The 23,149-nt window shown below is 37.5% G+C and overlaps 1 protein-coding gene across 4 annotated transcripts in view; it reads right to left on the reverse strand.

The window, feature by feature from the left end:
- AMPH (amphiphysin) overlaps positions 1-23,149 on the reverse strand; it is a 111,616-nt gene that overhangs the window by 27,733 nt on the left and 60,734 nt on the right. For all 4 annotated transcript variants that reach the window (XM_021385849.1, XM_021385848.1, XM_021385850.1 and 1 more), the window contains exons 4-12: positions 19,862-19,956; positions 17,121-17,216; positions 16,093-16,200; positions 15,590-15,675; positions 13,724-13,799; positions 12,720-12,802; positions 9,905-10,043; positions 8,309-8,437; positions 2,851-2,958 (exon numbers count right to left, since the gene is read on the reverse strand). In XM_021385849.1, the coding sequence (XP_021241524.1) occupies positions 2,851-2,958; positions 8,309-8,437; positions 9,905-10,043; positions 12,720-12,802; positions 13,724-13,799; positions 15,590-15,675; positions 16,093-16,200; positions 17,121-17,216; positions 19,862-19,956 (920 nt within the window). The remainder of the gene's footprint in view (positions 1-2,850; positions 2,959-8,308; positions 8,438-9,904; positions 10,044-12,719; positions 12,803-13,723; positions 13,800-15,589; positions 15,676-16,092; positions 16,201-17,120; positions 17,217-19,861; positions 19,957-23,149) is intronic.

The following is a 23,149-nucleotide window of genomic DNA, read 5'->3' on the forward strand; positions in this document are numbered from 1 at the left end:
TAAGCTTTAAGAAGCTTATGCAGGTCAGCATTTTTAGCCAGTTAAGAAATGATTCTGCTATCCACTGAGAACAAGTTATACAAGTTCTTATACTAAAACACAAGGAAGGAAAACAGCATACTTTTTGGGGAAAGAAAACAAGAAGGTTGACCAATGCTTTCATTTTCTTGTCCAGCCTGTTAAATACTCAGTGTTAATGACTTTTCAACAGAAGAGCCGATTGGACAGATGAAAGCAGAAAAGCAGGCATCAGGTCTATTATATGAATGGTCTGAGATACTTTGAAACACATCTATTACATTCACATCAAAATTAAAATTCATGAAAAATAAAAACTAGAGATATTCATAAAGTAAAATGTAAAATTGTTCCTGAAACATTTCCACATGTTAGATGTTACATCTGACACTTGTTAAGAGACAGGATTGTTGCATTTATCTTCTTTTCTTGATTGCTTTTTTTTTTTTTTATGACTACAGAATGGCTCTCTGAACAACCTCTGCTTTTATTTTCACAAATAAAAGACACAGTAATAAATCATTAGTCAGATTTATAACAAATTAACATCAACATCCATTTCTCATTCAGTTTAATTTTGCTTAAGTCTAGGTGTGTGCTTCCTCTGTGTTGGTGTAATTCATAAGTGTACCTGCTTACTCTGGCATAACCTTGTTAGATGAACGTTCAAGCTTTAAGGAAAAATAATAGCTCTTTTCTAATAGACTTAACTGATGCAAACCCCAGACATCCTCATTGCTCATTTTTCATTTCTTCATTTTTCTTTCAACGCTCATGAGACAAGAGGGAGGGAATATACTGAAGGAAAGGCGAAACAGACCACAGCTAGCAAAAGGAGGTGAGGGCCAGCCACATTTAGAAAGAACATTTCTGAAGAATTCATAGAAACAGAAAAGCAAGTGAGGAAGGGCAGAGTAAGGCTACTTTACTGTGATCTGATCACAGTGGCAGAGTAGTGGAGGGAAGTAGTTAAATGATCAATAGAGAAGTCATGCCTGGCCTCCCGAGGCATCATGGCACAGACAACTCCTCCTTCAGTTCACTACTTCAGCACAGTTTTCTGAAGGGAAAATAGCCACAACTGAGGCAAAACCAGTACACATACAGAAAGAACACTTCTGGCTGTCTTAGTCTCCCTGCACAGGGGTCTCCAAATACTGCAGTCACAGATGTCATCCTGTGCATGCTCCCATTGCAATGATGCTGTCATATCTAGTGGGACTGAAACTAGACTGTAGGACTATCCTCTCTTTGCTTAAAGACATGGTGCTCTGACTCATCCACACACTCTTGTGGTTGTTAACCACTTTTTCTCATGTATATTTGTCGAGATGAAAGGTGAAAGAAGAGATGTAAGGTGCTCAGTGAATGTTTCCTGTGTACCCAGATGAAACATTATAATGTACTTTTCTACACTCACTTAATTATATTCAGTATTTCATGGCACAGATGAACTTAAAACAATTTTTTTTTTCAATAAAACAATAAACTCTGCAATCTGTATAGTATGATGTCAATACAAACATACTCTGTCACAAAAGTTAATTTTCTGGGAGGTTTAATTATTCCACTGCTCTCAACGGGTTTATTCAAGACAAGCTGAAAGGGCAGAGTTAGCAAAGGCTAAGCTAGAATTTTCTGTCACTGCTGAGTGCCAGGAGATCATTTTTCTTTCCTTTTCCTGTTTCCAGAAAGCAAGAAAAATAACAAGATGTACAAAGCCTCTATTACAATTAAACACTCATAGCAAAGACCAATAAGAAACTTCAGTTGATGTTTGGAGTGCTGACAGTGCACTGTTTTTCTAACAGTGCATAACCCATTAGAGATGAGTACAGATCTCATTATATAACTAGGACTGTATACCAAATAAGAAATTAATTAACTGAGATCAAGGACTTCCTCAGCCTTAAAGCTCCTTGTCTGCTCACTCCTTTCCCAGTGCTGCATTACTGAACAGCTTATTAGTCTTCTCATGTCTTGCAGTACAAGCTAGGTTAGTGATAGCCACAGGGATAATAGGTTTTGCTAACAGTGTGTTAATATTACTTCCTAGTCTGTGTACAATGCAGAGCTCCAGCTCTGATGGCCGGGGAAACTACCATACTATCAGCCCTAAGAGTAGTGAGGATGAGTTCTAGATCTTAAAATAGCAGGTGCCAGGTGCTTTAAGGCAAGTCAAAGCAACTTTAATATGCACTTTTTTTTTTTTTTTTTAAATATATAGCTTGAAGAAGCTACCATGGCAAATATTACTGTAGAACACAGAATTCTTTAACATAGCATCCTGCAAGGGAACATGCTATTTCATTCTTTCACTTTCCATGAGATTAGGTTTGAAATAGATTTATGGAAGCAAAACCACTCAGATCATATCTCTTACTTGGTACAGAAACTCCATCATAGCAAGTGATTGCATGTTGACTCAATAAGACCTAGGTCCCCTGACATCTCTTTCCAGACATGAAATGTCAAAGCTGGGTCAGACAACTTCCCAGGAAAAGCAGCCTCAGAGGATTACAATATTAGCATTAAGAGTTGTTCTAAAGATGGAGAATAATGGCATGACAAAGACAAGGCCAACGTACCAGCAACCATTCTCACTGACAGACTACTCATTTTAGCACCTGACTACTTCCTCTTCTTTCAGTACATCATCAAGTACAGGATTAGTGAAGGGGAAATATATATGGCTGACAAGAGCTTCTCAGGAAAGTCAAGTGTTTCAGACACTGCAGAAACACTGCTCTTTAGTACATCAGGCAAACCTTTGCTAACAAACACAGGACTTTGGATTTCTATGCTGTGCCGAACTCAAAAGCAAATTGATACCTGAGACATGGGTGAATGAGTTACTCCTGTTGATACAACTTCTGGCTTGAAAGGGTCAAAGTCCAGATCTAGCAAAGATTCCTCCTTCTTAGTTTCAGGAATTTCATTCTGTTAGAAGAGAAAAATAACCCTTGAAAAACTCATCTCTCAAAAGCAGTCCCAGAAAACACAATATTAAAAGGTCCAAGAAAAACAAAAAAACAAAAAGCAAACAAAGAAACAAAAAAACCAACAAATTTTCAAGCTGCAGTGCAAGTAAGGATGGTAGGAAGCTCTGAAGACTTTCCTGAATTTTAATCTTATTTTTATGAGCTTAATTTTTATGATGCTTTTGTTTTCTGCATAGTGCACTTTTCCCTTTTCAGGCAAAACAAATTGTAGCCCTCTTGAAAAAGTGCTAAGTGTTCACTGTTTGACTGTGAAGGCCATTTTAAGAGCTTTGAGTCAGACACCAAAATTAAAAAACTGCATAAATTGTGTCTAGTGTCCTTACATTTTAATGCATGAATCTCTCCCCAAATACAAACATTACTCATGAGTCAATACAGGAGGACATAAATGCATTTGAATTAAATTTCAGTTCTGAACATAAATAAGAATTGAAATTTATTGCTGCACTTAGCACTAAACTGTAGGAAATATCTTACGTAACTAACTAAATCTCGGTACCTTGATCTGCTCTTACAAAACTGGATTGCACATTAGAACCTTTTTTTGTTTACAATTAATGAATTAACCAAGGCCTCTGAGGTCACTGTAAATATCTATATTGGTTCAATGGACTACAGATCTTTCCCTCTGTAAATTAACATGAGCAAGTAATTACCACACATTAACACAAAATATTATTTTTAATCAGTGTGAAACTGTAGCTGAAATTTAATTATCACTAATGATAAATATTCTGGGCACACATCTTACTTTTAGTAACAAGGCTAGTTCTGCCTGCTGCTAGTTGTTCAGTGTTTATTAAACAGTGAGAGAAGCTTGTCTTCGATGTACAGAATATGTAGGTTGTAATGAATTAGAGTGTTATTTTGAAAATTGTTCAGATTGGAAACAGTACCACTGGAAATGAATTGTACAAATAAATTTATATGTAATTTTACATAAGAAAGGCAAGACAGAGTCAGACCAAAAGTGCACACAGCCCAAACTCCTGCCGCTGAAGTGTGAAGCAGGGGAAGGTTGCAAGAACAGGGCAGTCATAATAACAGCAATGCCAAGAGATAATAAATCAAAGTCTTTCAATTACATTTAAGGGTGCAAACTTTCCAAATTAGTATTACTATTGGTAAGCAAATTTTCAACAATTTTAGCTAATTAACCTTCAACTTTAGGTAATCAATGACTTCCACAGCCCACAAGCCATCTGACCTTTCTGTGTCATCTGAAAACAGAGTCAAAATAATTGTGTAAATTGTGTAAACTGTTGGGCACCAGTGATGATAGGTAACTGGCATGACCCATTGATGCTGGTGCTATGTTCTCACACTTTGAAAGGTCAAAACCAAAACAATCCTCCCCACTAGTGGTCTGTGCTATGTTCCTTCTCCTTTGCCTTTCATCTGATGTGTTTAGATTTTATCACAAATGTCCTTGAGGTATTAGATTCACAGAATCATTACAGCTGGAAGGGACCCTTAAAGGTCATCCAGTCCAACTACCCTGCAATAAACAGAGACATCTACAACTTGATTGTGTTGCTCAGAGCCCATCCAGCCTGACCTTTAATGTCTCCAAGGACAAGGCATCCACTACATGTCTGGGGAACCTGTTCCAGTGCCTCACCACCCTTATTGTAAAAAACTTCTTCCTTATATCCAATCTAAATCTCCCCCCTTTTATTTTGAAACCATTTCCCCTTGTTCTGTCACTGCAGACCCTGCTAAAGAGTCTGCCCCCTTCTTTCTTATAGCCTCCCTTTAGTACTCATATGGTCATACAGTCTGATAAAATAACACAGTACGGATTAGTAAATAATGAAAAGTAGATGGAGATGGAGCAGTTATTTAACTTCTAGTGAAATTCAGGATTGAATTTATTATATAAATTTATTATAAATTTAATAAATAAATAAATTTATTATATATGAAGACTGAATTAAATAAACAGGAGTATCAATTAGGCCCTGCAAGATGACAACTAAGGTATCTGTTGTGACAGGATACTGATCACTGGCTGCAAAAATTACTATCATCTGTTACCCTCGGACCAAAAAGAACTGAACACTTTTTGCAATTTCTTGCCGAAATAAAATAGAGTGTAAATAACATACCAAGTTAGATTGAGATTTAGTAAAATCAGGAACCTCAGGAAATCCCTTAATAAGAGAGAAAGCCATTACAGGAATACTTGGCAATCTCCCCATGTTAATTATACCACTGCTCTACAAAACATTAGTAAATTGAATGTTTGAAAAAGGCAGCTGTCTCAGAGAAAAGCTGAAACCCCTCAATGGATATGGATACACAAAAGATGGAGAAGGCATAAGAAACATGTGGGAACTGTCAGAAGTGCCATTCCCTCTCCACATACACTCCGTACAAGTTTTAAATACCCCCAGCAGTGTTACTCACTGTAACCTGGAAGGGACATACTATAAAGGCATACGATGTCCAAGTTAATGGACACTAGTAATTGGACCACTAGCAAGATCATATTTAAGTGTCCAAAACCAAGAAACACCATTATCCATGAAAAATATTATCTGATATTTAATGTAGTAGCCAAAGCTGCAAGGTTACCCACATTGTATAAGATAGTTTTGAGCACCTCAGCAGGGTGATAGGGCAGGAGAGGAAAACACAAAATAAAGTAAGCAACATTCACTTCTAAATGATCCACTCATCAAGTTGCCATGTATCATATTTTCTCATGTCTTTCTTTTACTTAGTAGTAATTAAATCCACTATTGAAAATTGATAAACTGGAAGCATAAGCTGCTTTGTTGAATCTGTGCTAAAATATCCAACAAGATCTGTCTTTTAGCATCTTGTACAGCACCAAATGCATTGTTGCTTTTTGGTAAAGAAAGATCAACAACTACAGGATATTTGCTTCCTGTGTTCCAGAGGAGAAAAGCATTTGGCTTATTCATAATCGTCCCTGAAACATGAGATTAAAGCAGCAAAGTGCTTTTCATGCCTCTGTGTGATGACAGTGCCATAGACACTATGGCAGTGCTCCTCTGGGAAATCCTGCATTGTTAGAGGGCTCTGCAGCATTGACAGCTTCTTTGCCCAACAAAAACTCTGGGAGTATAGGAGGTGCCATAAGCACCAAGAGGAATAAGTCTGGGTTTCCTGTGGTTTATATGTAATATATTTTCAATTACTGGTTCTCTTACTGAAGGATACAAAACCCATAGTATAGCACTATTTGTGCGTGCGTGCTTGTACACGCTCACAGGCCATAAATACAATAAGGCTGCTTTAGTGATGGGTGTGGGTTTTGTGGAGGGAGAAGGGCAAATCATTCAGGATAAAGTAGCCAGGGAATAACTTAGGTCGTTCCCAGGTCAGTAACTGGGGAGGAGTGAAGGACATAAATCACTCATTGAAAGGAGATCAATTTTTAACTTGAGAGACAAAGGAAAGATGTAGTTTCTCAAGAGCATTCTCCACCTTTATTATGTCATTATATTTTTATTCCAATCCCTAGTAGAAATGCTGTAAAGATTCTGGAAATGTGACTTAAACTCATTTAAAGTCTTCCAGTGTCAGCTCTTAACAGTAAAGCAAATATCAGTTAAATTTCTGCTTCCCTAGCTGTCTTGACAGGTGAAGGTCAGATAGCTACAGCTGTCAATGCAGAAGGCCACATCTAGCACTGGTTACTCTTGGCTCTTACCATTGAACACAGAATCATAGAATCACACAACTGCTTGAGTTGGAAGGGACCTTTAAAGGTCATTTGGTAACTCCCCTGCAATGAACAGAGACATCTACAGCTAGATTATGTTGCTCAGAGCCCCATCCAGCCTGACCTTGAATGTCTCCAAGGACAATGCACATGCCCGGGCAACCTGTTCCAGTGCCTCACCACCCTTATTGCAAAAAACTTCTACCTTATATCCAATATAAATCTCCCCTGTTTTAGTTTGCCCTGTCATAACTGACCCTGCTAAAGAGTCTGTCCCCTTCTTTCTTATAGCCCCCTTTGAGATACTGAAAGGCCACTCTCATGTCTCCCCGGAGCCTTCTCTTCTTTAGGCTGAACAGCCCCAGCCCTCTCAGGCTGTCCTCACAGCGGAGGTGTTCCATCCCCTGGATGATTTTTGTGGCCCTAATGATGTTGAAGTTTACACTGCCAACATCATAGCTCCTAAGACAACAACGAAACCAGACTACAGCCGCCTTCCACAAGGGCCCAGCAGTGCTTCCCAGTATGTGTGCTGCCATTAATTCATTAATTAGGTGGGAACTTATTTATAAATAACTCTTTCTTCTTCCAGATATATAGCAATGGAATAGATAGCAGTGCCTTTTTCTCCTCTCCAAATCACATGCTCAAATTCCCTGAAATATTTTTTTCATTGCTATGCCTACATTCTTGTATCTTGTCAAAAGAATTAGTACCAAAAAAAAAAATTCATGTGAAAATAAAAATTTATATTATAAACATTCAGCATAAGTTCTAGATCTGCATATTTCTTCACAGTCTGTCAGACATAGGCTCAAATTTCAGAGTTGTAATTACCATAATATAAATGGTCCATTATTAAAGAACCAACAGTTACCATAACTGCATGAAGGCTGAATAACTGAATGCAAATTATACAGACTCATTTTATACAACTCTGTGTTTTGTTTGTTCTGTGCAATTATTTTAAATTTCATAATTTAAAAATAACGAAATAAAAGTCATTCTGCTCACTTCTTAGTTGTGTGACTGATGCTCCTATTAATCAAAATCAAACAAATGATTTATCTAGTTGGTGTAGCCTTTTACACCTGCAAATGATTGATTAAGAGAGCAAGGCTCTTTTTTTCATAAAAAAAAAAAAACACCCCCCAAAATAGGTATATATTTTATGATTTTGATGGAAGAAACAGAAACAACCAAGGGCAAGATGTTTAGGATTTGAAAAAAGGCACTTAGATTAACTTTCCCTTTGTGATGTAGCCTGAATTTAGTTAAATCTCAACTGTAGTTGCAATTCATAACACTTTTAGTCAAATTTCTCATCAGGAAATCTCATTTCTCATTTGAAAAATCTTTTTTTTTTTCCATACACTAGCAATTCTAGCCTTTTAGAATGATTATTCAAGGCCCGTTCAAAGATGAAATGCTATGTTTGTGAACCTTTCAAGATAATATGGAAGGGTTATTGTGTCTCTGCCTTCTACCAGAACGCTTTGCCTCCCTCTCTGCTGAGGTCAGCCACACGTCCTTAGTACTGGAGAACTTCCGGTGATTGTAAGGTTGGACCCATACACCATCCTCTGAAGCTTACCTGTGATGGAGTTGTCACATTGATTTCTGGGACAAAGTTATCATCAAAGAGGTTAATGATGTTCTCCTGTTGCAACTCCTTTGTGGGTGTGAGCTTAGGCAGTGGTGGAACTGGAGGACCTTTCCTCAGCTAGACAGACAACAAAAATATCACAGACTAGTTCAGGGATAAATGAAAGAGATTTAAGATAAGTCTAAACAGCTTGAGTTAGGTTTTTGTCTCTGCTACTTCCCCTTAAATGTAGGAAAAATGCATGGAATCAAAGGAACTGTTTGGCTGCTTATAATCAAGTGTCTTGAAGGAAACATTGCACGAAAAGCAAAAAAAACCTCTATTTTTCAAACTCAAGTTTTAACAGTTCATACAAAAGCATTCCTAGGCTGAAACTTTTCTGCTCTGGTGGGAATACAATGCCATGAACTTTATTTCCTATGCAGTACACTGTTGGATGAGCAATACTGCACAGAACCAGGTCTTTTCAGCTTTTTTGCTTCTTAAAATCATTTCAGTATATCTTTTGGATTTCCTCCCACCCTACCTGTTGCTATCTTGTAAAGCCTACTTAATGCTAAGAACATAACACCCCTGTGAACCACAGCACCTCAAGGTGCTTAGGTCACTAATTCCCTCTGCTCTCCAGAGATTCATGTAACTATGACAAACATATTGCTTGGATTAATACTAATTACTGAATATTTTTAAAATTATGTCAAAAAAAAAAAAAAGAAAATCCAAAAAAATTCCTCAGATGATGCAACACCATTTTCACCAGTAAGAGTAAACTGAGTTTTATCCAATAAATGTTCAGCCACTAGGATATCACAGTCTGCAAGACCAAAGAAAACAGATGGGCTCACATGTTTTCTAAATGCATAAAAATCAACACAGAAGCTATGCCCCATTCTGAAAACATCAGCAACATCAACGTAAGTCTTGTCTTTGATGTTTCACAAAGTATCACATGCAGTTCTCATGCTACAGAGGATGCCTTTCATGAAACTGACAATTACGCTGATACTGGGAAGAATAGAAATGACTCCTGCATCATCAAACTTCTCCGTCTTGTGTTGGTAATACCTAATAAGCCTCTAATTATCAGTAATTATATCACAGCAGTATTTAAACTAGCTCTGTTATTTACTGTTCCAGAGGGAAATCCATGTTGGCAGACCAGCAATACTCCCTGGCTAGGTTTTTTTTTTCCATCGTAAGTACAAATTTGAACAAGACTGATGATAAGAAACACACAAGGTATTGAAATTCATGGGAGCTCTAGAAATGTTTTTTTCAAATTATCACCTATGGATCTTTAGAGACTATGCAAGTTTTTGAAATGTGTTTTGCTTAGGCACAACAAGTGCCTCCAGTTCACCAGCTACCTTAAATTTTCCTCATTCTCCTTTATAAAAATAACATTTTCTACCCATGCTTGAGACACAATGAACAACCGATGACCCACATAGAGGACAATGGAGCCACAGTGGTCTCCCTACTGTTTCTCAGTCCATGCCCAGATGGAAAACACCACTGTATATATTATCTCAGCTGTCATTTACTTCACAAATGGCCAGTTTCCTTTGTTGAGTTTCTACTTACCTGTGTGGGTGACTTAGGCCGGGCTGGTGCTGGAGATGCTGGCGCCAGCATGTGATTGGGACTAGCAGTAGGGCTAGGAAGGGGAGAGACCTCCTCTGGTGGTGACGGTGTTTTTGCAATGCGGAGTGGACCAGAATCACTGGACAAAAATCAAAGTAATGGTCAGGACATGTATATCATCCAAATTTATTACCTTGACAATTTGAATAGTTGAATGCCAGTGACCACAAAAGGCAATATACAGTGGAGATGAACCAAATCATTATACAACCACTAAAATTAAAACTGCAATTAGAGTGACCTTTATTTTTGGAACATCCGTTGCATCTGTTTACCTGATCATTATAACTTGATGGAAACTCAATTCCTGCATTTTTTATTTCTAAATTTGAAATTATGTTTTATGAATAAGTTTGTAACTATCATAAAATGGGAGCTGGAATTACTGCCTTCATTTCACACAGTTCTCAAAATAAAAGGCTTTAAAGATAAAAATCCCCGATGATATTCCAATGAATAATGCAGTTAACATTAAAAGCTCAGCAACTTCAGGAAGGTTTCAATAAACTAAAACACAACCAAGATTATTATACAGTTGTAACTATTTAGATGGACAACTCACCACAACTATAAACAAGCAGTAGTCAAGAGACTTCAGCAGAGCTCTGCTGATTCTAAGAAAAGATCTGATGAAGTCCTGTTCTGTAAAAGGATTTGTTCTTCCTATGAAAGGACCTGGTGCGAACACTGGGACATACTCCGCTACTTAGAAATGCTGAAAGCTTACAACTCAGGGAAGCTATAATCTAGAGCATTCAACAGCCACAGTACTTAGTGAGAGAAGAGCGAGTCCTACACATATTCAGCAAGAACAGAAGCACTACATGATGGAGGGAACCACACCATAAACATGTTCCTAACACAAGTGCAAGAAAAAATAATTCCATGGAAAGGGCAAAGATCACACTCACCACCTCTTTCTGTGGAAATATTAAAGAAGAAAAAATAAGCAGTAATTAAGAAATTCCTTTCCTAGGTATAATATTTGTCTTCAAGATAGAATATTCAGTAGCATACAAATTTTTAAGATGTTTCTTTTTATATGGTACTTTAAAGGAAAGATAATGTGCTTGTCTAATATCTATTTCTCACGTATTTAAAAAGGAAAACTGTTTCACCTCATAAAGGCTCATTCCTGAGTAATGTTGTAGCGCACTATAAAAATAATAAAACTCAAAATTTGTCTAGAATTTCACATAAGGCTGTGTGAACAGTACACCGAAATATTATACTATATATGAGTTGTTAATCTTACAGAAGTCTGAAGCAAAAAAAACCAACCCAGCAAATCATCACTCAAAGCTGATGACCTATAACTAAAACTTTCTCACTTGGGATGTAATATACCTCAAATAAAAGAGTAACATAGTAATTAAAAATAATTTTTAAAAGCGTTTATAAATAAGAATATCACAAAGCATTAATCTATGCTAGAATCCTATTATTTTTCTCTCTCACTGATGGGAAGAAAAATTCAGTGGTAATAAGAATGTGTGCATGCCGGGCATAGTCTAAGAGACACATGAGGCCAAAATACTTGTTTATTACAAAAACTACTTAAAGTTTTCCAATATTATATTATTTTTTATCCCATATCAATATTTTACGACTGCTCTATGGGAAATGTAGCCATCATACAGGGACTGGAAATGGTGATACATGAGTTGTCAGCTCAGGGTGTAAGTGTGTATGAGCACAGATTAACACTGAACAAATCCAGTACAAAAATTTTGGACACATTCTTAATATCATAGTTCTAAATTTTGCAATAGGTTGAAGGCTCAAATATTTTTCATCCTTTTAAAATGAGATAAAAAGAAATATAGAAATGTCAGCCATATGTTTGAGGCAGATGTTGTGCTCTTGGACAGTCTTAATTGTTGCTAATGTGAGCCTGGCTTGAGGGCAAATTAACAGTAGCCATAACATTGTTCTGACTGCTTCTGGATGAGCTAGGATCGGCTTGAAATTTGGGATTTATGCATTTGCTCTAATTATCACTATGTTTTGACAAGTGCCACTTTCATAATTTCAGTCTTTTCTGCCTATCATTATTACAGTACTGAGAACAAATACTGGCAGAAAGGCTTTGCTCTTTGCAAGCAAAAAAATCAGAAATAGTGCACCGGCTTCCAATGACCTTAAGAAAGCACTATCTGATTTTAAGCTTTCTTGGTTTTGCTTTTATTTTAAGGCAAGACTGCTCTTGGAAGTCATTAAAAATATGGCATTTTGTGACATTCTTTTTACTTTGGCTCTTCAGCTTTTATGATATACTCAGATCATACTTCCTGACTTTTCCCCATGAGCTGAGTAGATAAAACATGGCATAGAAAGGTCAAGATTCTCACCTAATCATATGCCTTTAAGTGGTAAAAACACATCTAATATTTCAAAGCTTTAAAAATATTCTGAGAGTTAACAACATCGCTGTAGACTAAACAATAAATGTACTACATACTAAGCTGGTGCAAATTGATATTCTAGGCTACAGTGAAATAGGGTAAACTGCAACAGCTGAAAATATTGCCTTTTTTCTTTTTTAGAATGGAAAAATAAGTAGGTAATGAAGAAAGTTTTGCAGCTTTACTTATGTTGAAATGAGCTTCATCCAAGGGTGCCTTCACCTACTCTCTGAATGAAGAAACCCAGAGTTGTACAACAAGCACTATATATGATGTAGATGCTTACTTCATGTGCTGAAATCCACAAATCTTACTGCTATGCAATTCACTAAAATAAGAAACAAAGTCACCTTGGTGCCCCTTGAATGGTGAAGGCCTTGTCTGCATGCTGATCTCCCAGCTTCGTCATCACTTCATACAGTTTGTGACATAGCTGAGAAAATAAAACACTTGTCTGAGTTTAGATGTATTACAGCTGTGATTAAAAACATAGATGATAAATCTGGTCTGTTACTGCTTTGGTTTCTTTAAAATTGTAAATAGTTCCTTCCAAAAAATAAGCAGTGCTATACATAACTAAAGTCTAAGTGGAAATCTATTAAAATGCATAGAAATGTTCTCAAAGATAACAGTTTTTCAAAAAATAAAAGCTGATTTTCAGAGAACAAGTTTATAAATCTGACCTACTGCTGTCTGCTTTCTGATAGTTACCTAAAGTTTGAAGAAACATGTAGCAGAGACAATTCATGTTTTCCCCACAAAAACCTGATCTCAACTCACATGGTACTCAGGTCAAGCAAGTTTTCCATGCCACTTTGCTTCCTGCAAGTTAACAGGGTACTATAGGTAATATAATACCAATTAGTAAGGTATTTAATGCATTCAAAAGATCTTTATAGAAATTGCTGTATTTGCCTGATAGTAACAGATATAATGTTGTATTGCTGCCAGTGTATATAATGGTCCTGAAGGGTATAATTGACACATTTCTCATGTACTGATTAAAGCAGTAAGATGCTTAGCAATTGGACATGGAAAAATGCTGTAGGCGAAAATGTGCTAGGAAGAATGGAGAAGATATTAAAATAAAAATGTAATTTAATGTTGCAGTAATAGCATTATTGCTGCTACTATATTGTGCGCCATTTTCTAAGATTGCATGGGTTATCTTTTTCTTAAGGAGAGTACAAAAAAGGCAAGTAGGAACTAATATGGAGATTATAGTACAAATCTGGATCTAGGGCAAATTTTCATCTGTGCTGCTGCTAGTTTTTTACTGCTATGTTACAAGACATTTGTTTGCTGTTATGTATATCACATAATCCATTATACATGAGATATTCATTTTACTCACTAAAGCTATTTCCTTGTGAAACTTAGCTTCAAGGCTGGATACATTTTTGAAGGTGTTCACATAAAAGCCAACTCGCCTATGGAAGATGGCACAGGGAAAGGAGAAAGAGAATAAAGGATGGGTATAGCAGAGCCACAAAAGAAAATGAATTACTTTTTTTTCCAGACCACAAGCAACATCCTTGACTACTATTCTCAAAGCAAAAAATTGGATTGAACTTCAAAACTTCAAAATTATTCGTTCCTTACTATTTCTGTTTGTGTTTCACACTGCATAGAGCAATCAAGTTGCAAGTAGCCCACAACAGGGATCTTCAGCTTTTTTAAGAGCATCTAGGTTACACTGGGTGTGTTTTGGGACAGCTATAAGGTATACAGCTCAGTACTGCCTGGGGGTAAATGTCCCATGCACAGTCCACCCTAATGAAACCAATCCTGAAATACATGCATATGAAAGAAATTAATTTCTAATACAGACATTTTCCCACATGCATTCAAAAATCTGTCTTCTCAAGGTGAGCGATTATATGCCTCCCATACATTTTGAAAGTAAGGGGTGTTGTCTTAGGTTTTGAATTATTCTTTTTCCTATTTAAAACTTTCAAGTGCAATTTCTCCAAGATTTTACTAGCCCAAAATTGTCTTTGGCATAAGAATAAGCTTGCAATATGTCAACTCAATGAATCTTTTTCTTCCTGAATAATTGTGATAACTAAAAATAGGACCATGAAAGCATTTGCTACCTAAAGCACAGTTTCTAAACTATGCATATTACTCAAGTTAAATTTTATCTTTCTCTGAGATAAGTTAGTGGGCAACATATATTGAAATAAAAGGGCCCTTACTCTGAATCAACAATATGCAGTTTTACCTTTCACAAGCCCGTAAAACAAATATCTCGAAGTGCAAAGAAGCTTTTCAATCTGAACTAGACAGAAACACAGCAGGAGAACTCTCTAGTGATCTCAAATTTATCAGGAATTAACTTAGAAGGCAGAGAAGACAAAGGATACTTCAGTAATTCACAACATACTTTCACTCCAGACTGTCATTTGTTAAAGAACACAGTGCACTAATGAGATGCTTATTTCCATATTGCTTTTGTTCTCCTGCTCATTTTGTGTGCATTTTCTATATAAATACAATCCATAGTTATACATCCCAAACGAATGATTAATTCCATCAAGTGTTTTTACATCAAGAACATATTCAATGTAAAACTATGAAGTGTGTATTCTGAAGTAATTATAATTAAATATTATTTTTCCTTTCTTATACTACTTTGGTAGTTTTTTATAGAAGATTGTAAACAACAGTTTCCATTAAATATTTATAGCCTTGCAAATGTCTTTGCTTTGACATATTTTACAGAAAAATGACCTATAAATAGACTCATTGCAAATCTTCAGGAACAGTGTGTGACTGCTTTATATGGTTGCTCTTGACAGTGGACATATTCGATCCTTTATCAACAAGTGGCTCTTTGTTTTTTGCTTCTTGAAAGGATCAGGTATCTACCATCAAAGTTTCTGAGAAAGGTGATGGAAGCAGTAGGTTTTAGTCATGATCTGACATTCTGTGCTCTGCCACAGTTCTTTATCCAGAAAAATAAGATATTTTTGCACCTTATAACAAAGAATCTTAAAAAAAAAAAAGAATCTTAAGTACGAAGATATATTGAGAGAAATAAGCATAAATACATTTACAGTAAGTATAATAATTTTGGATCATTATAAGGCATTTTCCCTGTTACTATTTGAAAAGACAGATAGGATTTCAAGGACTTTCTATCAGCTTGTTAAAATCCCCTCATTCCCTATCCTCAGTCTCCCTGTAGGCCTTCAAGTTAATATCTGCCTAGGCTTACCGTGACCACAGAGATGGCAATTCTTCTTGCAAATCAGTGTTAAACTCTTCAAACACTTTCTGTGCTTTTTGAAACTCTTCCTCTGCCTAAAACAAAAAAAGGGTGACTTCTCCTATCACTGTAATACAGAGTAAAAACCTGGAAAAGCTGTTTATGTCAGGTGGTGGGATTTTGTTTGTTTGTTTGTTTTTTGGTGACTCAATTTGAATTTTTTACTGACAAAGTATGTGACTTGGTCTTAAACAACAAAGGCAAACACAGAGCTTGCTGTCCCCAAAATCCCATCAAGAGATAAAGCTAGAGCTCAAACAGGACTTGCTGCTAAAATTGGATGTGTACCCTCCCCATCCACCAAAATACTTAATATGCCTCTATCCTTAACAATAATCTCTCACTAGGTCTAATTCTGAAAGAGAAAAAAAACAAGAAAAAATTTGTGATAGGTCTCTGCACAGAATTGGAGTTCTCAAAGTCATTGGCCAGCATCCATCCAAGTGTACTACCTTGGTAATCCTGCCTTCATCTTTTCTTTTGGAGCTCTGCAGGGCTTCTAGGTGATGCCTTGCACTGTCGTAGTCCACTAGCTTTCTGCTTCGTTTTGCAATACGAGTCTGTACAGAGGTAAAAATGAGTCAGTACAACTCGCTTCTTTTTTTGTTATTTTACCTATGTAGTCATTTAACATGTTCATATTCTCCTTCATCTGCCATTCATAACCAGCTTACTGTAGTATCATTAAAGAATATTGACATGCAAGAAGAGACAAAATAACAATCTTATAAGAAATACACATACAGATGGTTTGGAAGGCTGTTCTGTGGGTGTGGTGATGTATCAATGTTATGCAAGACGTATCTCATTCTCCAGAATAAGTGGACCTGTTAAACTCATGGTAACACTGTCCTTTTACCTTATATATAGTGTGCAAATTTAATGAATAGTTAACATTGGTGTTTTTAGAGTAGGAAAAATGCATTTTCCTCATGCATTTCATTTAACAACTATCTCCTTGGACTGAACACCAGGAATGATCTGTGAGAAGCTAGAATCCACATTAACAGTCTCTCTCCTCATGTGTAACACAAAGTCTTATTACAACTAATTAAAAGTCATAGTTTAGTTAAGGGAAAGATATTTAGATATCCACAGGTGTATCTAGTCAATAACAAAAGGGCTGCTTTTTATGTTGTAATTTGTCTGGCATTTTAACAGCTGAAGAGTTTGATTTGTCCCTGTTGAAGTCAGTGAGAATTGTCTCATACCAAATAAAATTGGAACAGGAAAAAACACTGTAAATCTTTGTTTGTTTAAAGGCTAATTTACATCCAAGTACTATAGCATGAAAATTATTTTGGCAAAGCAGTGCAGCCTGATGTCAAGGATTAGTTTACATAACAAGATTGAGTTCACTACAGAAATGAATGTCCCTCCCCATTTTTTTTTTGTGAAATCTAATTTTATGTTTATTTTATGACTCAACAGTGACTGGTGATATTTACAAATTGTCCTTTGTAGGTAAGCATTACTGTACTTTGATATCAGGAAATTGTCCTAGATATGTATCCAAAGTCAACAATGACCCATCCACAAGTTTTTGATGGAAGTCCTCCCAGAGTTCATCACATTTCTGTAAAGACAGATTGAAAGACAAAAAAATGCGCTTAATAGTTTAATTCCACTTCAAACATAGGGGAAATACACAAATAAATGGTACAGATTCATATTTCTGAAGTTTTAAAGTTTTTTTTTTTTATGGCAATTAATCAGAATGCAGCTATAAAGTAAATTAAAAATAGCACCGTGGTATTGCAAGCTTTAATTAAAAATAAAAAAGAAGTTCAGTTCAAAAATTAGTTTTTTTTTTCCCTCAATTTTTTCGGCTAGTAAATGTTTTGTGAAAATTAGGGTATTGCAGATTCAAGGTCTTCCTCAGGATTTCAGACTCCTGAGGATTCCAGTGCAGAATATGAAGAGGCCCTAGCATTTGACTATGCTCACTTTCCTTACAGAGAAAGGAAGTACAACTAAAAATTAAAAAGTAAATAAAAGAAAAAGAAAAAAGTGAGTTTCCCATCAGCTAGTATTTGTAAGCTTAGTTTGGGGGTTTGAAATTTGGGTTGTCCTGTGTGGAGCAGGGAGATGGACTCAGTGATCCTTGGAGCTCCCTTCCAACTTGGGATACTCTATGAATTTTAAAATAAAACGTGGAGATTCACCCTAAGACAGGTCCATTCTCCCACCCCATAATTTTTGTGCCATTAAGGTGCATCTGATGAAATGTCTGGTTTACAGACTGAACTCTGCCTCCTCCCATTGCTAGAAAACTGGGATTACAGATCTGAAACTTGCCAATGTCAATAAGTAAAATAAACAAATTCATCCCAGAAGCTACAGCAGTTTTTTCCCAGTCCTCTTTGCAGCTTCTGGGCAGCTTCCCTTTGTAGCTTTCAGTTTTTTAAGAAGATGTTAATGCAGTTGATGTAACAAGGAACCCAGGGGCAGTTGGGTGCAATTCCTTGCCAAAAGCAAAATCCTATTACATAGTGACATAGGGCTCCAGGTCCTGGATTCTCAGTTGAGCAAGTCATTAGCACATGTTAAACAACCTGTTCCCCTTCTCTCTTTGCACATTTCAAAATGACTGAATTTCCCTTTGCTGGGAGGGAGGCTAAAGGGGGCTATTATCCTCAAGTCAATTCCAGGAAGCTATTCCCTAGTGTTTACTTTATCATGAGCCACCACAGGGCACATTGTAAATGCTGTGTGATGTCTGTTTTCAGTTCATTCATTTTCTACCCTAATAGAGTCTCTAATGGATTATTTCAATCTATTAATCATACTTAGAAAATACCTCATTTATTAAAACAACATTTAATCACAGTGGTCTACAGAGCAGCACAGCATTAGATGATAGTAAGCAACCACGAGTTCTGTTCCTTTGCATCTTGTTGATATGTATGTTAGACAAATTAGGATCTTGGAGGTTATCTGAAAGCTAATGGGACCAAAAACATTGCTGAAGAGTCCTTGAAGCCATCATCTTTCCTGCCAGGCAGAACTAGGTCATTTCAATGGACCCATTTTTGAATAATCATTTATATCTCGGACTGCACAAATAAATCATTCTTTTGAATTCCAGGTTGAGGGATGGATAAATTCACACTTGTGATCATACTGGGTGAAAAGCAGAAGCAGCAATTTTGTAATATTGCCCACACAAGTCTCTTATTAAGATGACAGATCTGTCATTTATCCCTATACCTACTAGAGATTATACAAAATTTTAGTCCTTGCATATGCAATTACAAATTTCTGAGTGTAAAATCTAATAGTCTGCAGATACAGAGTGAGGTGCTACAGCAAGATGCAGCAGCAAATCTTCCAGCCGTTTAACCAAAGGGGATATAAATGGCATGGTATCTCTTCTTACATGTTTGGAAGTTGAGTGTTTTTAAAATCAAAAATATGTCATGCCTTCAGCAGCAGGGAAAGATAGAAGAAGGCAACCATGGAGAAGAAAGCAATCTTTCAGCTGATTTGGGAAGACTGCTTTATCTTCCAATTTCTTGTTTATCATATTATCCAGGAGGCTTTGTACATTTAACGTCACATGGTTAAAAGTTACTTTAGTAATGTTTTGCGCTTTCTTGTCACCACCAGCACTTCCACTGACAGAATTCCCTCAGAATTAAGGATTTTTTCCTAGACACTTGAGAGTACCTCAAGTTAGACTCCTCCAAGTCATCTAGAAAAGCCTGTATTTCTGTAATTACTGGAGGAAGCTAGACAAGGCTGAAGAGAATAGCAGTCTGCAACCTAACTTGGCCTTAAATTCTACATTCTTGTCACAGAGAGATGTGTCCCATCAGACATTCTGTTTAGAGCTATAGGCTTAATAGTTCTTACATAGCATACAAGAATAAACAGATTTGATAATTTTCAACATTCAATTGCATTGAAAATCCTGTCTGTATAACTGCATCTAAGGTACCTTGTACAAACTGATCCATCACATGATGTCAGGACCAGTTCTGGTCTTGTGAGCGTTGACCTTAGCAGGAGCTTATGCCAGCTACTTTGTAAAACTGACAATGCAAATAGGGCCCCAAGTTTTCAGGAGGCACATTTCACAAGACCAATAATTTCTATGCTCAGAAGATTGGATTTATCACACAACAAAGAATTAAGAGAAATTTCAGAGGTACTCTTCTCCTTGATAGCTCAGATGAATCAATTTGCAGTCAAAATACTACTTCTTTCCACATATCTTACCTCACCAATCATTTTCACATCTTCTCGTCCATACCAATCTGGCTCATACACTTCATGGAGAGACTCTGTAAGCTTCTTTGAGGCATCTTGCATCCCTGTAATTAAACAGAAAAAGGAATATGTAGGTGCAAACTACAAGAAATAGCTGATAAATATCTTCATTTCAATCTATGTGTACCCACTATACTAACTCCCATTGGCATGTTTAGAACATAATTTTCAAGAGATGAAACAAAACCTTTATGTTTAACCGGCTCACCCAGGTTAACAAGAAGATTAACCCATATTTATATGCATGAAAAAGTTCCTATCAGATTAGGAATTTCATTTGCTGTTCTGAAGTAAATTTATTGGAACATGAAAGCAACTCAGAGGGCTGTCCTGCCCACTGAAGACATTTAATACCTAGTTGAAAGACCATCACTGAGAAGATGAACAAATAGCAGCCTGTCTTTGATTATTCTCAGCAATTCCATCCTATAGGATAGTTTCCTACCTTGTCCACAATGAGTCCCATGCCTGCCCATGTGCAAGATAAAGCATTTCCAAGGTTGGGTGATTAAAATGGCAGAGATTTATGTGAACTGCTGTATCTGATCTTGCATAAGACAGTAAGTTCAGAATCAGTAATTTTAAAATGACAATTTTATTTCAACTTCTTTGCAAAATCTAAATGGTGACTACTAAATATTTTTCACAGAATCACAGAATGTCAAGGATTGGAAGGGAACTGAAAGATCATCTAGTCTAATTCCCCTGCTGGAGCAGGAACAACTACATTAGGTCGCATAGGAACGTGTCCAGGTGGGTTTTGAATGTCTCCAGAGATGGAGACGCCACAACCACTCTGGGTAGCCTGTAAATTTTTCTCTTAGCATTACCTCAAAAAAAAAAAAAAAATTCTCCAGTCAAAGTCTGTTTGCTGCAGCACATCTGTGCTTTCTTGAAATTATCTCTAGTCTGATTTTCAGATTAAACTGCTAACTGGCTGGATTTAGCATCAATATCTCTGTTTTCTGCATAAATAAATGTTTAGGAGCAGAAAAGAATTCACTTGGAACTTGTATGTCTAGAAGAGCAGTTTTGACGTAGTCAGCCTCATACACTGAGGATATGAGAGGAAAATAAATGCAAGATTGCACACTTCCTAGTGTAGAAATGGTAGGAAAAAAAGTGTATGGAAAAAGCGGCAAGTAAATGGCTGTCCCTCAAGAGAGGGAAAGGGGGAGAACACTTACAAAGAAAGGGAACTCTGGTGTTCAGAAGGCACAGACTTTCACTCTTTAATCAAATGGTGCTGTGCCAAACTCGAATATTTAATTTTTTCAGAGGTTCTGGTGGGAGTGCTTCTGAATGACTGAGCTCAGCTTGGAGAATTTGTACAGCATAAGGACTTAAGACACATTTCTTCCCTCTCTTCCTTGTGGTAAATATTAAGGATAATTTGTCATAGGCTCAGAAAGAGTTACTGAACAGATTTTTTTTTTCTTTTATATATCAGATTACACTAAAATACAGATGACCTTCACATATTTTTTCCAGGGAGCACTCATATAAAATCTTCTTTAATGTCACTATGAATTAATAAACTCAGGAGGTGAGGCAAAACCAGCACAGTATTGCTGTGCTTAGAAGGGCTGCGCTCTGTCCACTCAGGGCAAACACACAAACTAGGAATGTCTGCACATCCCTGCTTACACCTGATCCTTTCTGATACCTGAACTTCTGCCTTTGAGGATGCTGCACTCTATATCTGCAACATACATTCTGGCGGCAGCCTGTTAGCACAGCTTTCTCCTAATCTCTCCTGCAGTCTGCATTCAGCTCAGTCATGGACCTGCCTTGAGTAGAGCACCTGTACCTACACAGACTTTGTTAAATACTTCATTATTTGTTAAATATTACAGAATTTGAGCATGTATCTCTCAAGAGAGCAAGTAAAAGACACTTAACAGCCCTTGCTTGAGGGATATCAGCTCACACCAGCTTCTACACTTCCTTCACTTCTGAGAATTTACAGTCATTCAGTCAAGCATATTCCCTGCAAAAAACATCAGCCAAATCCATAGAATCTTAGAATCATAGAATGGCTTGGGTTGAAAAGGACCTCAAAGATCATCAAGTCTCAACCCCCCTGCCAAGTGCAGGGTCGCCAACCACTAGACCAGGCTGCCCAGAGCCACGTCCAGTCTGGCCTTGAATGCCTCCAGGGACGGGGCATCCACAACCTCCCTGGGCAACCTGTTCCAGTGCGTCACCACCCTCTGTGTGAAAAACTTCCTTCTAATATCTAACCTAAATCTCCCCTGTCTCAGCTTAAAACCATTCCCCCTTGTCCTGTCGCTATCCACCCTCCTGTTTATACGCTCCCTTCAAGTACTGGAAGGCCACAATGAGGTCTCCCCGGAGCCTTCTCTTCTCCAAACTAAACAAGCCCAGCTCCCTCAACCTTTCCTCATAGGAGAGGTGCTCCAGCTCTCTGATCGTCTTGGTCGCCCTCCTCTGCACTCGTTCCAAGAGCTCCACGTCCTTCTTGTGCTGGGGGCCCCAGGCCTGGACACAGTACTCCAGATGGGGCCTCACAAGAGCCGAGTAGAGGGGGACCACCACCTCCCTCTCCCTGCTGACCACTCCTCTTTTAATGCAGCCCAGAATATAGTTGGCCCTCCGGGCTGCCAGCGCACACTGCTGGCTCATGTCCAGCTTCTCGTCCACCAGGACCCCCAAGTCCCTCTCCGCAGGGCTGCTTTCAAGTACTTCTTCCCCCAGGTTGTATAAATACCTGGGATTGCCCTGGCCCAAGTGCAGCACCCTGCACTTGGCCTTGTTGAACCTCATTAGGTTCTCGTGGGCCCACTTGTCCAGCCTGTCCAGGTCCCTCTGGATGGCTTCCCTTCCTTCCAATGTATCGACTGCACCGCTCAGCTTGGTGTCATCTGCAAACTTGCTGAGGGTACACTCAATTCCATCGTCTATTTCATTGATAAATCCAGCTGCAGTGTGAAGCAGATGCACATAATAACATTTGACTCCCTTCGTCAGAAAGATCAGTATGAAATTCCCAAAGGACAAGACCACCCAGGCTACTCTTTTCCTACTAAATCTATACTGTACTTACAGCAGTACCTCCAAGGAATGCAGAGGTACGTACTAACCCGGTGCCTTCTCATTCTTTTTCATCCTTACAGGTATAAACTTACAATGTTCAAGGATTTTTTCTTTTTTTTTCGGCTGGCTTTCACATTGAATATTTCTTACACACAGATACCTTTTATGTATTAATCACCA

Source organism: Numida meleagris, chromosome 2, assembly GCF_002078875.1.
Source record: "Numida meleagris isolate 19003 breed g44 Domestic line chromosome 2, NumMel1.0, whole genome shotgun sequence".
NCBI classification, from domain to species: domain Eukaryota; kingdom Metazoa; phylum Chordata; class Aves; order Galliformes; family Numididae; genus Numida; species Numida meleagris.